General features: G+C 47.7%; 1 protein-coding gene across 12 annotated transcripts in view; it reads right to left on the bottom strand.

The window, feature by feature from the left end:
* The window catches only part of caska (calcium/calmodulin-dependent serine protein kinase a), a 105936-nt gene extending 92339 nt beyond the window's left edge, over window positions 1-13597 (bottom strand). For all 12 annotated transcript variants that reach the window (XM_084451962.1, XM_084451967.1, XM_084451970.1 and 9 more), the window contains exon 1: window positions 12877-13597. In XM_084451962.1, coding sequence (XP_084308088.1) covers window positions 12877-12935 — 59 coding nt within the window. In that variant the 5' untranslated portion in view covers window positions 12936-13597. The remainder of the gene's footprint in view (window positions 1-12876) is intronic.
* Between the last annotated feature and the right edge of the window lie 448 nt (window positions 13598-14045).

The raw sequence follows: 14045 nt of genomic DNA, 5'->3' as shown, positions 1-14045 counted from the left end.
TAGTCAGGATGCTGATTGCTCAGTGTGCTTGGTCTTTTGCCCAGAGACAGCATTGTGCATTATGGTAAACATGCAATGTTAGCATTATGGTAAACATGTATAGTAAGCTGAAAAATGTTCTGACAGACAGGTGTCAGCTCTTCTGTGGTACTTCCTGAGAGCGGCTGCTGTAATGGACTCTGACAGCCAATCAGACCAGGGCAGGGTGTGATGCCCCTGGGGCCAGACAGCACCATGACAACATCTGAAGGGAGGGACAGGGGGCTAAGCCTTTTCACACATGTCAATCAAAACAACATCTATGCCCCGGTCACCCACCCCCAACCCATCACTGGACAGGCTGATTGACAGGGCCATACATCTTCATGCATTACAGTTCACAAACACACACACACGCAGAACAAGAAAGCTCACAATGGAGGAAGGATGGAGGACCCTGCTGCCTGCTGGCCTTCACAGGTGCATCTGCTTCACTTAATTGATTTTAATTACTCTTTACTAATTAGAGAGCGGGACAGAGAAAGAGCGAGAGCTGATGCCAGCAGTCCTTCACGACTGATTACTGTATGACCCAGCTGGTTTCAAAGTGAAGGACCCTGATCTGGAAAGTGTGTGTGTGTGTGTGTGTGTGTGTGTGGATGCGTTCCGGAGTGTACTTGTTGTTTACTTTCTGAACAGAGAAGAGGAGGAGGTGGAGGAGTGAGGGGGAATGCAGTAAACACGCGGTGGAGCCATGTGACCTTAGCCCTGCAACCCACTGTTTATCTGCTAAACTGAGCCACATGCTGACAGCACTACAGTACCATATGGGGAGGTCTGGACATGACATGGACTTAATCACAGGAAGCAGAAGAAGTAGTTGTCTATCTGTGCACGTGCACGCATGTGTGCTTGGCATGGCCTAATCATTTGGCAGCAGTGGGTAGAGAGCGCACAGAGCTTTCATGATGGGCTGGGGAAAACTGCTGAGAAGAGCTGTTATCAGTGTGTGTGTGTGTGTGTATTTATTGTCAGTGTGTTAATGTTGCTGAAACACTGACCCCAGCACATTTCAACACTGCTCTCCTCACTGGGCCAAACGCCAAGATTTGAGCATCGTCCCAAAACAACGACATAAATATTACTCACTCTCTGTCACTCTCTCTCTCTGACACACACACACACACACACACACACACACACACACACACACACACACACAACTGCTGTGCAGTTCAGACGTGAAGCAGAGAAACTGGATCAGAGAACCGGGGACTACTTGAATAAGGCTGTGGGCCTACAGAAAACACTGGGAAGTCCTTTCTGACACTCATTGATTGTACCTGGTTTGATTGCAGTTCAAAGTACTCGTACAAACTTTGTAATGTTGTTCGGCAGACCCCACATCTAATCATGCAACCTTCCTCTGCCATCTTCAGAGTGAGGTAAAGGGCCTAGAGTCTACAGTGACCCCAGTATAGTATAAACTCGGGGCCAGGCTCACACAGTCTGGTCCTACTGTAGGTCACAGTCATCATAGTCCCACTAACCAACCAGACACACAGGGGATTACTATGAGGACACTAGTGTCAGCACTGCAGCAGCCAAAAGTCTACAAGTCATTACCCTTTATTTACACACACACACACACACACACACACACACACACACAATGCCCTCCCAACTTTGTACCAGCCTGCCCCCGCTGACCTCTATTGTGTCACAGAAGGAGGGGTGGTTGGAAGTAACTAAACGGTGGCAGCTCTTCTCTGTAGTTCAGTGTCACCTCATCTGCAATCAGTAAGAAGTTCTCTTCCTGGCTAGTAGCTAGCCTGTAATCAGTTACATGGAGCTTGCTGGCTAGGACCTAGGCTAGTCAGTAGTGCAGCTTGCCTAGTTAGCAACTGATTGTGTGAGATGGATCAAACTAGTCTAACATTAGCTAACATTCAGATAGGTAGTACGTTTAGCCTGATTTGCTGCAAGTCACTGACTTTACTGGCTGGCTGGCTGAGTGACTGGCTGATCTATCATCCATGGAGTTGTTGAAGGAGGGGCCAGGAGTCAATGAATGACCATGGTGGTGTGGAGACCAAGGCCCAAGGCCATGTGTAGGCGTGAAAATGAAACAGAGTATTTTGTGTGTGTGTGTGTGTGTGTGTGTAGAAGTGACAAAAGCAGAGTTGCAAAGACACATGGCATTTCCCTAGGTTGAAACAACCTGTTCACAAGCTGGCTGAAGCAGTATGGCAGAGTGTAGACTATTATCAGTAAAGCTGTGAGCTAGCTTGCTCCATGGGGAGGGAGGGAGAGAGAGAGAGAGAGAGAGCGAGAGAGAGGCGGGGGGGGGGGGGGGGGTGGGGGGGGGAAATAGAGGGGGGCAGCAGATATGGAAATGCAAGAGGTGTATTTGTGACCTGACACACTCACAGAGCAGGGAATTCTGCTGCTCCGATGAATTAATAAAGGCTATACCGGAATATTGTTTACATACATACATACATACGTAAAGCCCGTATAAATTTGCCTGACGTGCTTTACAAGGTATCACTGTACACACGAGGGAGAGAGAGCAGTCGGAGGGGAGGAAGGTAAATGATGGGGGAGTATGAACGTGTCAGTTTGACTGAAGTAACTGCGCTGTACGTTTGCCGGTGAGACCAACGTGGTTCGTGTTGTGTTTGTATTTGCGACATGGTGTTTCCATCCATCTCACCACAGTAGGAACCACAACAGTCCCTGCTAGGCTGGAGCTGCGCCCGCTTGCTGCTGGGTAATCCAGCCCTAACGAACGAGCCTAACGAACAAGCCCAACGAACGCCACCAAAACATGACGCATGACACCTAAGTATGGCTGAGGCATTGTCCTGCTCATCTCAGTCCCTCTCCTCTCCAATCCCATCCCCAGTGTTTGGAACTTCTCAGGCGATGCTCCACTTTGTGGAGCGGTGTGTGATGGCGGGGGGATACGGAGACAAGGGGGAAATTATTTCCGGTTTTCCTGAAGAATCAACACTTCTGGAGAGGATGAGGAGAGAACGCCCAGGGAATTTTAGCTTTCTCACAAATATGCACACACACATGCACACGCGCGCGCGCGCACACACACACACACGCACTCACACCCACACAGAGAAAGCGGATCAGAGCTAAACTGGTTTGTCATGGCTCACAGTGAGAGGATTCTTAAGTTCCCATACATCTTCAGGCTCCTTCTTAATGAATATATTAAAACGAATAAGCAATGTAGAAAGAGAAAGAGAGCGTGAGAGAGAGAGAAAAGAAGAAGAAACCTAATACATCCATGGAAGAAACGTATGCAACATAAATCGGCTCTTCGTACTGTGGAAGGGCCTGTGAGCTTTGGGATGGTGAGAAACAGGGCCAACTTGGAGTGTGAAAACTGTAAGCCAACTGTCTGATGTTGTAGTATGAAGTGCAGCTAGCTACACAGTCTCAGTGTGTGTGTGTGTGAGTGTGTGTGTTAGGCCCACAGCACAAATTTAAGATGATGAAGTCTCACAGAGCCAGTTCCAGTGGTCTCTGTCTCTCTACAGTACCTCTCTCTCAGTCCCTCTCCCTCTCTCTCAGTCCCTCTCGCTCAGTCCCTCTCCCTCAGCCCCTCTCTCTCAGTCCCTCTCTCTCAGTCCCTCTCTCTCAGTCCCTCTCTCAGTCCCTCTCCCTCTCTCTCTCAGTCCCTCCCTCTCCCTCAGTCCCTCTCCCTCTCAGTCCCTCTCCCTCTCCCTCTCAGTCCCTCTCCCTGTCCCTCTCCCTCAGTCCCTCTCTCTCAGTCCCTCTCCCTCTCTCTCAAACCCTCTCTCTCTCCCAGCAGACAGATTCTCTGAGGAGTGTGAGATCCAGCAGCAAGCTGCTACTCTTCTCCCCAACACACTGCCAGCAGACTGGAGTGAGGTGCAACATTCCACTCTGGCACACATATGGGCTGAGTGTGTGTGTGTGTGCGCTCGTGAGTGTGTGCGTGTGTGTATTTGGAGTTGTTATGCCCTTGTTTTTAGTGAGAATTAAATGACAGACTTGATTTAAGCTGGGAGTTTATTCCCAAAGTTCCTAAAAAGTTCATTTCCAGGAAGGTAGGCATAAGGTTATCATGACCATAAATAGGTGTGTGTATGGGTGTGGGCGTTTCCCTCAACCCAAGTTTATTGAAATCTGTTTGTTGCTTTCACCTCAACACACACACACAAGCAGATATGAGCTACTGTATCATCATGTAAAATCCAAAGCTGACACACACTCTCTCTCTTTCACACACTCACTCACACACACACACACACACACACGCACCCACCCACACGCACACACACACATACAGTACGGCTAAAGGTTAAGAGGTCAAAGGTTACTAGGTCCCTACCTTATAATCTCCACCCTGACACGCATTACTCTCAACTATCTGTGTCATCTCACTCCCATCACACACACACACGCAAGCACATGAGCCTACATACCACCCCTGTAGGAGTTTCAAATGGAGCCGTAGACAAAACACACCGGTGTAAACACACGTACAGTACAGTACACACACAAACACAAGCCTACTTCTTTAGACACCCTCACTCTAGTAATCAATCTCACTCTAGTAGTCAACAATTCCCATTGACCAGGGAGCCTGCCCTGAATCCTGAGACTGAAGCTCGCTCTCCTGAGGATCCAATTATCACTCTGCAGATTAACAGTCATGGTTGTATTCAACAGTCATGAGACACGACTGGACTCAATCAAATTAATTCATCCTGTTTCACAGTCTACTACCTTCAATCCGGTCACTGAATGAAAATAAGCACATACACACACAAGCCTATGCACACACACAACCTCATACACACACACACACACACACACACACACACACACACACACACACTCTACAGGAAAGAGCTGGCAAATTTCTGGTTCAATTAGCAGTCAGGGGTGAATCAGCCATAACAAAAACAAAAAAAATCGGTTGTGTAATGCTGATTAGAGCTACTTTGGCTATATGTGTGTGTGTGTACAGTATATTTCCTTCAGTAGATGTAGAGATGGAGCGAGATCGCGACAGTAACGCATGAAGTCAGAACTTGATCAGTATGAACAGGCGCGTGCGCGCGCACACACACACGCACACACACACACGCGCACACACGCGCACACACACACTATTCTGTGAGGAGCAGTAGCTGGAACAGGACGCCCGCCAATTAACAAGCAATATGAGCTTTAATGGGGTAATGACTTCTGACAAATCAGGAGCTTTTATGGCCCAGTAAAGGTCTGACTGGCAGAGACAGGACAGGGGGACAGAGGGGACAGAGGGAGAGTGATAGCAGACTGTGAAATGGCAGCACATCGACAGAGGTGATAGATAATACAACGCAGCATGTTTATGGTCCGAGACCAGTGGTCAGAGCTCCAGTCAAACTGATACTTGAAGACACACACCAGAGCGCTGCCTCTGGGCCATTTCAGAGACTGTCCCTGGGGACAGAGACAAATTATGTATTAGTTTGACTATGGATTGAAATATACAAAATGGTGAATGCAGCTGAAACATACTTTTATCATATATCATATAAAAATATATGAAGCATTTAAGAAACTGGTATAGCATTGAGCTGGGTTACACACACAGACCAGCTAAAATGTTCAGTGCTATAAATCATGTTCTCTGTGGGTGGTAGGGATAGTGGTTTACTCCAGGATCACAACTGTACTCTACTCCTGAAAAGCTGTTTGGTTGGTTTCCAAGAAAATGTGTATTGTTTTTGGTTTAGAGTGTGCATGTTTGTGTGTGTGTGTGCGCGCGCGCGTGCATGCGTGTCTGTGTGAAAACTCATGCGTGTGTGGCTCTAGCCGTAGCTGTAACCCAGGTTACAGTGTGTGCTTTGGCAGGGAGGGCGGAAATGACTTTAGATTGGACAGGCCTAGCAAAAAGAAAGAACGAGAAAATAAACTGAGAGACGGAAGGAGGGGAAGACCGAGGGAAAACTAGTCCTAAAATACTGAAGGCGGCCTGGCCTCAACAGATGGAGCGGTTAGTTGGGTCCCTGACTCAGACGCACCAAACCCACCAAAGACTGCTATTTGTGTCAAAGTAAAATAATCCCACCCACACAGGCTCGACTAGAGACAGAATAGGATACACAGATGTGTAGTAGAGCGATCTGATATCTTGTTGTGTAGTCTAGTATCCGTGTTCTGTCTCTCGTCCTATCGCTACGAGACATCAGAGAGCCTACAGCCAATGGAAGCATGCGGGGGAGAGGGTTTGTCCTCAGTGGCTCAGTTTGTTGATGTTGGTCTGTGTGTGTGTGTGTGTGTGTGTGTGTGTGTGTGTGTGTGTGTGTGTGTGTGTGTGCGAGCGCGCGTGTGTGTGCACACATTGTGCACATATGACATCTCACTGAGAGAGCAGCTGGGTGTCTGATCCGACACACCGGGGCAGCTGGGAGATAATTCATTCAGAATGCATTAATGAGGGGACCTGCGGAGGCTGTGAGTGCCAGACCTGACTGACTGGGATAGGCCTGATGACACATGAGGGCTCTGTGCACACGCACAAACATTTCATTGTACACGGCACCCATATTCTGTACTAAATAGACCGACTTTTAAACATGAACACACACATTGCGAGCACACATACACGCACGCGCATACACACACCTGTGCCTAACAAATACAGAAAGGTATGTGAACAAGCCAGATGAAGAGAATATGAGCCATCTGTGTGTGTGTGTGTGTGTGTGTGTGTGTGTGTGTGTGCGCATGCGTGTCCACCTGCGTCTCACACACAGAAGCAGTGATGTGGACGGTGTGTCTGGCCAGCCTTGCCACCGTCTGCCATGCTCCGGTGCTTTTAATCAGTGGGCATCTCCTGCTCTAGGCAACAGGACGGGCAGCTACAGTGGACTAGCCTCTACTCTCCGTGTCCCAGCTGGCCTGCTCTCCTCTCCTCCAAGCCTTCTGAACTAGTGAGTCTCCAACAGAAAGTGAAAACAGCATGTTGATTACTTTCCAAACAGTGACAAGAGTCACAGTGTCCAGCCGCTCCCAGGGAATGTGATGTTAGGAAGCCTACTAACACTTGGTAAAGCCTACTGTACATGACGATGAACAGTAGCAGGATGCAGTGGCCTGTTCCTGTGAGACACTGGCTCCATGGTTTCTTCACTAGTCACTGCACACAGAGAGCGGACGGGGACAACTGCAGAGTGTTTCATCATCTCGGCAAAATGCATAAATATTTCAGAAGCCGGGTGTGAGAACACTATGCGTAATTGTGCGTGCCAAAACTACCCTTTCAGCAGATTTTCGTTCCGTCCCACAAAAGGGTATTTTTACACCCAACAGAGGGGCTAAGCTTGCAGAAAAACACGTGTGAGCACTGAGCATGCAGACACACACACACACACACACACACACACACACACACACACACACACACACACACACACACAGAGTGCGAAAGCACTGAAGAGTAGACCTTAACCCTTAACTAACGCTGCACTAATGCTAGTCAGGATGCTAACCCACACTAGCCAGCCTATTCACTAAAATTAACCAGTAACCAGTCAGGAGGCTAACATCAGCCTGGGGCTAGCTGGGTCTCCAGTCCTGTGTTTGTTTCACACATGCTCTTGGCCATCAGACACAACAAACCCAAGCACGCTGTTGTATCTACTGACCCCATTACCTCCCTCCTCATACAGAAAAGCACAGAAACGACATAATCACTGAAACTACGGGGGGGGGGGGGGGGGGGGCTCCTCAGCATGAAGCAGGGAAATACGACACCACTCCAGGGAGAGAGGGAAGGACGAGAGGTACACTCACTACACTCACAAATATACACAAATACACACACACGCATACACACGCACACACAGACACACATGCTCTGAGAGGGATATAAAAAGATGCAGGCTATAAAATATGGGTAATTGCTGGCACTACAACTCCCATGGGGCTCGGGGCACTGTACTGTTCAGAAAACGTTTGTGTTCTGAACAGCAGGGGGCCAGGCCAGGGGGGGGCAGACACAAGGAGATTATAATAGGGCAGACACGAGAGGCTAATATATGCACGTGCACACACAAACATATACACACACACACATACACACACACACACACACACACACACAATTCAGGCATTTTGAAGCACCTGAAGACCAGAAAGTAATGTCAAAGCTATGCAGAGTGGGTGTGCTGGCCTGTGTGTTGTAAAGTATATTGGATAGGCTTGTCACGGTTGTTGGCGTTACCAGTGTTACTCGGTGTTGGGTCATACTTTGTGTATTAACCGAGTCATTACTTAAAGGAGATTGCTCTTTTTCGACAACCTGGACCTTATTTACGGCTGTAGCTGTAGCTACAACGTCTAAAGACGTTTCTGAAGATCTTATTACAGAGGCATGTGAAAACCACAACAAGCCCTCGCTCTATGGAAGCACAACTAGCGATTCATAAAAATAGATAGATGAAAACAACCGCTTCGCGGCATAAAATATATTTTTTGAAGCTGCATTCTCTGTGCCCCGTCCGCCGCCATTACATGGATATACTTGGCTCGCGCTGGATTTTAAATTTCTTCTACAGGCCTCCGAATTACACCAAAGTTATCTCGGTGAGTCAAACGTCTTATAATATGCTGTAAATAAGGTCCAGGTTGTCGAAAAAGAGCCTTCTCCTTTAACACCGCCCACAGTTGTTGTCCGCCCACACCGGTTGTGTTGTTTTACCTATTTAGTTAATTTTCGCATATCAGCGCCCACTCATCAAACTCAAACAAGTGTCTGTGATCTGCACCTCCGCATGATCAGGCAGCACAGAGTCTAGAGGAATCAGATTTCAGTTTCAATTCATGTGAAGAGAGTAGGGAGAGGGGAGGGGAGGGGGAGGCTATAGCCTCTCATGGCTAGCTAGCCTAAAGCTAACGTTCAGCTAACAACCTGTTGGCTGTTCAGCTAACCTAACCTAGTGGCTGTTGCCATTAGCTAGCTGGCTAGTTTATTCTAGCAGCTTATTCTCTCTCCTATTCTAGCAGTGTTCCATTCAAAACAGCACTGATTTGCGGAGGCAATTCCGCGTCAAGACCGTAGAAAGAACCTAAACCTAAGTCTAAACTTATATCTCAAAATATAACCTATTGGATCTAAGCAAGATATGCACCCTCTCCAACGGCGACGCCAGCCTCAGATAATTGTCTGTATAGACCTGCTTTAGACTGAGCACTTACTGTAATATTTTGACTAAGTATCAACATCTGCAAATGCCCCAGAGAAGTACATAGATGCTACAAGATGATGCTTTATTTATTTCAGCCGTTGTGCGCCCTTCTCCTGATACACACGTACCTCATGCGTAATAACATCCAACGCCTCCTTTTTTTTTACATTTGTAAGTAGAAATTTAAGAAGACGCATAAGATGTTCAGGAAGGGAGTTGGAGTCTACAGCCCAGGGAGGTACATCCAGGCATGGGAGGTTCATTGATCCATTGAGGAATGGATATTAATTCCCCTTTGGTCCCAATTAAAAGTCCCTGTGTTCAAGGATGGACTAGCATTGCTAGTCATTCTGTGTCACTGTATGAGTGTGTGGGAGGGTGCGGCATCTGCAAGGCTCTTACCGAGTTGGATAGGCCTAAGATGTGTCATTGCATCTGTGCTCCACTGTAAACTGCCTCTGAACTGTCACCAAGTCTCAACGTTTGCACACAAAACAGTTATTCCGAGGGCTGACTGTCAGGAGGGAGGGAGCGCAGCCTGAAGGCACAGCATGTCCAAGAGTCAGAGCGTGAGTCAAACAAATGGCCTGCCTCCTCCTCCTCCTGTCTGCCTCGACCTTCCATTCCTCATCTCCTCTCACTCCTTCATTTAGCCTGCCTCCCATTCTTCTCCATCCCCTCTCGCGCCTCCTCTCTACCCCACTGCAGTGTTCAGAATGCCTCCAGGCATATACCGCAGGACTTCGGAGTGGATCTGTCTGACAGCAACATGCCAGAAAGAACGACCGACACGTATACGCGCACAGACAGACAGACAGGATTTGTGTCCGAGGTCAGTGTTCTAAAAATGAGAGCTTAGGCCTAAATCCTGTTCACACTGTCAAACAACGTCACACCACACAAACACACACACTCACTTAAATCCTGCTCACACACACAGCACCAGGACTCAAATACACATCGGGATAGTGCATTGCTTTTCCCTCCCATGTAAAGAGCTTATCTCTCTATACGGTAATATAGCTCTATCATCCAGCTCCATGCTTCTGACCCTGCAGAAAACATGACAGGATTCAGGCCATTAGGCTTTTAAGAAGATGCTGCCTCTCTGACTGTTGTGTTTTCATTTGGATGGGCTTCCCCAGCTAATCCCCTCTCCCAGGATAAAAACAACATTGCTACTTCAATGCAGCCTTAAATAAAGCTCTCTCTCTCTCCCCCTCTCTCTTTCTCTCTCTCCTGTTCTAGTAACAAGAGGACACCTTATTACAGAATGCTCCTGCCTCCTGGCCTTAGTAATTCACACACAGGAGGTGTCAGAAATGATAAGCAAAACTCTGAGTCAGTGCTGAGGTACCTCTGTCCTCTTCAATGACTGCGTACACACTGACTAAGCTTAAAAGCTGGCAGACATACTGTACAATAATACGTTAACATTACAGCCTATATTATACTAGTACTTCAGGCATAATGTACTGTACTATACAATCTATAATATACTAGTACTTCAGGCATACTGTACTGTACTACCCTACTACAGCTATAGTGTACTATAATACATTAGTACAACCGTTATGCACTGTACTATAGTGATACTACAGACAGGCATTCTGTACTACACTACGCTAGTACAACATGCATACTGTACTGTATTACCTTAGTACTACAGCCATGATGAACTATATTATACTATACTAGTACTACAGACATGCTGTAGTGTACTACACTAGTAAAACAGGCACTCTGTAGTGTAGCACACTGGTACTACACTAGATAGGCCTAAGTAGGGAAGCCAGTTATGTCTCTCTCCATGTGTGATCTCTCAAGCATCAGGGCTGCTTCTACAGTAGCATCACTGAAAGTGTCCTGACTGGAGGCATCACCCAGAACCGAAAGGCTATCCAGAGAGTTGTGAAAACAGTGCTGAGGATCATCGGAGAGGAGCTACCGGCCATCAGCGACCTCTGCTTCTCACGCTGCCTCGGCAGAGCCACCTCCATTACAAACACGGACCATCCCTGTATTGTTATCAGTTCCCCCGCCCACTGTCAAGTGACTCCAGATGACGGAGCATCATGACCAGAACAAACAGGTTCCATGACAGCTTCTTCCCCCAGGTGGTGAGCATGCTCAACAACCATCAGCAGAAGACCCCCTGCTGGACTATTACCGCTCCCCCCTCCACCTAACATCAGCAGTATAAACCCTACCGCCATTTTTACAATGACTTGTGTCTGTATTATAGGTGCAGGTTAATATATTCAACTGTAGTATTATATTTATATAGGCTTTCGTTTTAGGTCTAGGTTAATATTACATCTTTCACATGTAATAGGCCTATTATATTGTTTATTATGAACATAGGCTGATAAACAACTGTTGAGAGGAACCGGACCAAGAATACCAATGAACCTGTACTTGCTGCACATGGCAATAAAATCTCTTGAACTTGCTTCAACATGCAGACCAGGCCTAATGCCCTGTCTAGGACAGCCCTCACACAACCATCACACACACACACACACACACACACACACACACACACACACACACACGCAACCAACACACCACCACACACACTCAACCAGTAGTACTAGAACAACCATTCCCTATGTGATAATAACACACCCAATACTACAGTATAACTAGAGGTCGTCGGATTGACCGACCAGGCCGATATTTGCATGTGCCATTGGGATATTGAAATATCGGGTTCAACGGCTAAGGACATGAACATGAAGTTTTTTTTCTTAAATAGTAAGAGCTTACTCATTGACCACTATCACACTACTGTACCCTGCTCCATCACCAGTCATTCACAACTATAACTACTGTACTCTGCTCCATCACCAGTCATTCACCACCACCACTCTGCTCCATCACCAGTCATTCACAACCACTATCACCCTGCTCCATCACCAGTCATTCACCACCACTATCACCCTGCTCCATCACCAGCCATTCACCACCACCACTCTGCTCCATCACCAGTCATTCACCACCACCACTCTGCTCCGTCATCATCTCCTCTGTCATTCTACAGGGAGAGACTGACAGCATGTGGCCTAATGCTCACCAGCTGTAGCCTCGACTACAGGAAAGGCATGCTCGTCGTTAAGAGACGGAATCTGCGACCGAACAATCATGTCCATCATGTGGCGAATGAGTGTGTGAGTTGATAGGCTGAATTAGACAGACCTTTTCAAGTGGGGAAGGTGACTGAAACACATGTAGCCTGGTGCTCACACCGTGGACCCACGCCAAATAGCTATGCTCAGACGTGTAACATACAGGACCCATGAGTCAAGTTCTATTCTCAGTCCCTATGAATCAAATCCCCTGCCTCGGGAGAAGCACAGACCTGGGGACATATGCATGATCATTAGGAGATTAGGCAGATTCAATAAGATATGTCAGCTGTGAATTAAATTGGGTAACTACTGAGCAACTCCCTAACTAACTCAACCCACACTTGGCTGTGCAGCAACACCATCAGCATCCCTGTCCGCGACTGATGTCATACCCAATGCGGAGACGGAGAGTCTGTTGTAGCCTATGTGTGCCCATTCACACAGCGCTGAGCCCGATGCCACCTTGGGTATTGTGGGGCAGATAGGTTACAATACAACCGCAGCAGGGTAAAATGATAACGCAACGTGATACTTACTTCCCAATGACCTCGCACAGCTCGTATACATCTTCAAAGAGAATGTCGTCGTCCGCCATAGTCCAACCGGGCTGGGGAAATTATCCCAAAATATCCCTCCCACACCTTCTATCCAAATACGAGACAAAGCCCGGCAATAATCTACGTTAGATATAAATCGCTAGTTCAACTAGTCAAGCTATGACAGATGCAAACAGCCATGAGTTCCGAAAAGGGCTTTCCAAATTCCAATGGGCAGAAAATTGTTCTTTCCCGTCGGTGCGCTGCTCTGGGTGATTCGGCTGGGTGGACGGTACACGGCAACGTGAAGGTTTGAACAAACCGTTTGCTGTCCCTAGTTCGGCCCCACCTTGCCCGAGCTTCCCGGTTTCCTGCTCCTCCTCGAGACGAACGGTGTGGTCGTCAGCCGTTATAAACAACTACACTCGCGTAGGCTACCTGCCCGCAGCTGTCAGCCCCCGCGCTAACAGCTAGCCTACAGTGTGAGCAGCAAACTGTTTTACTAAACTAAAAGCTACATGCATTCCATGAAGCTTGACTGTTGAAAAGCAGGCATACAAGTGAGAGGGTTAATGTGAATTATTCACACCCCCAAAGCTGCTGTAAAGGATTTGTTTGTTTCTGAAAAGCACGCATGGTTCTAACACGCACGAGCGTCTGCTCAAATTGAATTCAGATGCTCTCTCTCCCTCTCTCGTCCACTTTTCAGTCGTTGTTCTAATTTTCCTTTCCCCGTCGTCGTTAGAATCCGCTGCCGTTCCACAATTCCAGAAAACATAAGCTCCTCCTACCCAAGGTTATGAAACTGCTCCGCTTTCGTCCATGTTGGCTCCAGAGGTGCGCCTCTTTTCCGGGATTCCTCCGCTGAAGTGCACGGGCGCTCGAGCCAACATGAAGCAGGGAAGCGCTGGGTAGGAATATCTCCAGCAGCAGTTTCCTGGTTCAGTGTTAACGAACGGTCAACTCAGAAGGTGAACCAATCCAAACGTTAACGACGGGCACTTCGCCCTCCCTTGCGATTTGAGGTAACCTGGGGACTTCCCGCGTCAAATCACTAGGCTACCAGATTTGCTGTTGATGATGAACAGGCTACTGTCAAAGGCAACTGAGAGGATGAACAGGCTACTGTCAAAGGCAACTGAGAGGAGGATTAGGCTACTGTCCAAAAG

This window comes from Borostomias antarcticus (genome assembly GCF_949987555.1).
Source record: "Borostomias antarcticus genome assembly, chromosome: 17".
Taxonomy (NCBI): Eukaryota; Metazoa; Chordata; class Actinopteri; order Stomiiformes; family Stomiidae; genus Borostomias; species Borostomias antarcticus.
The sequence above is the reverse complement of the archived record's forward strand: the minus strand, read 5'-3'. Positions and strand labels throughout refer to the sequence as shown.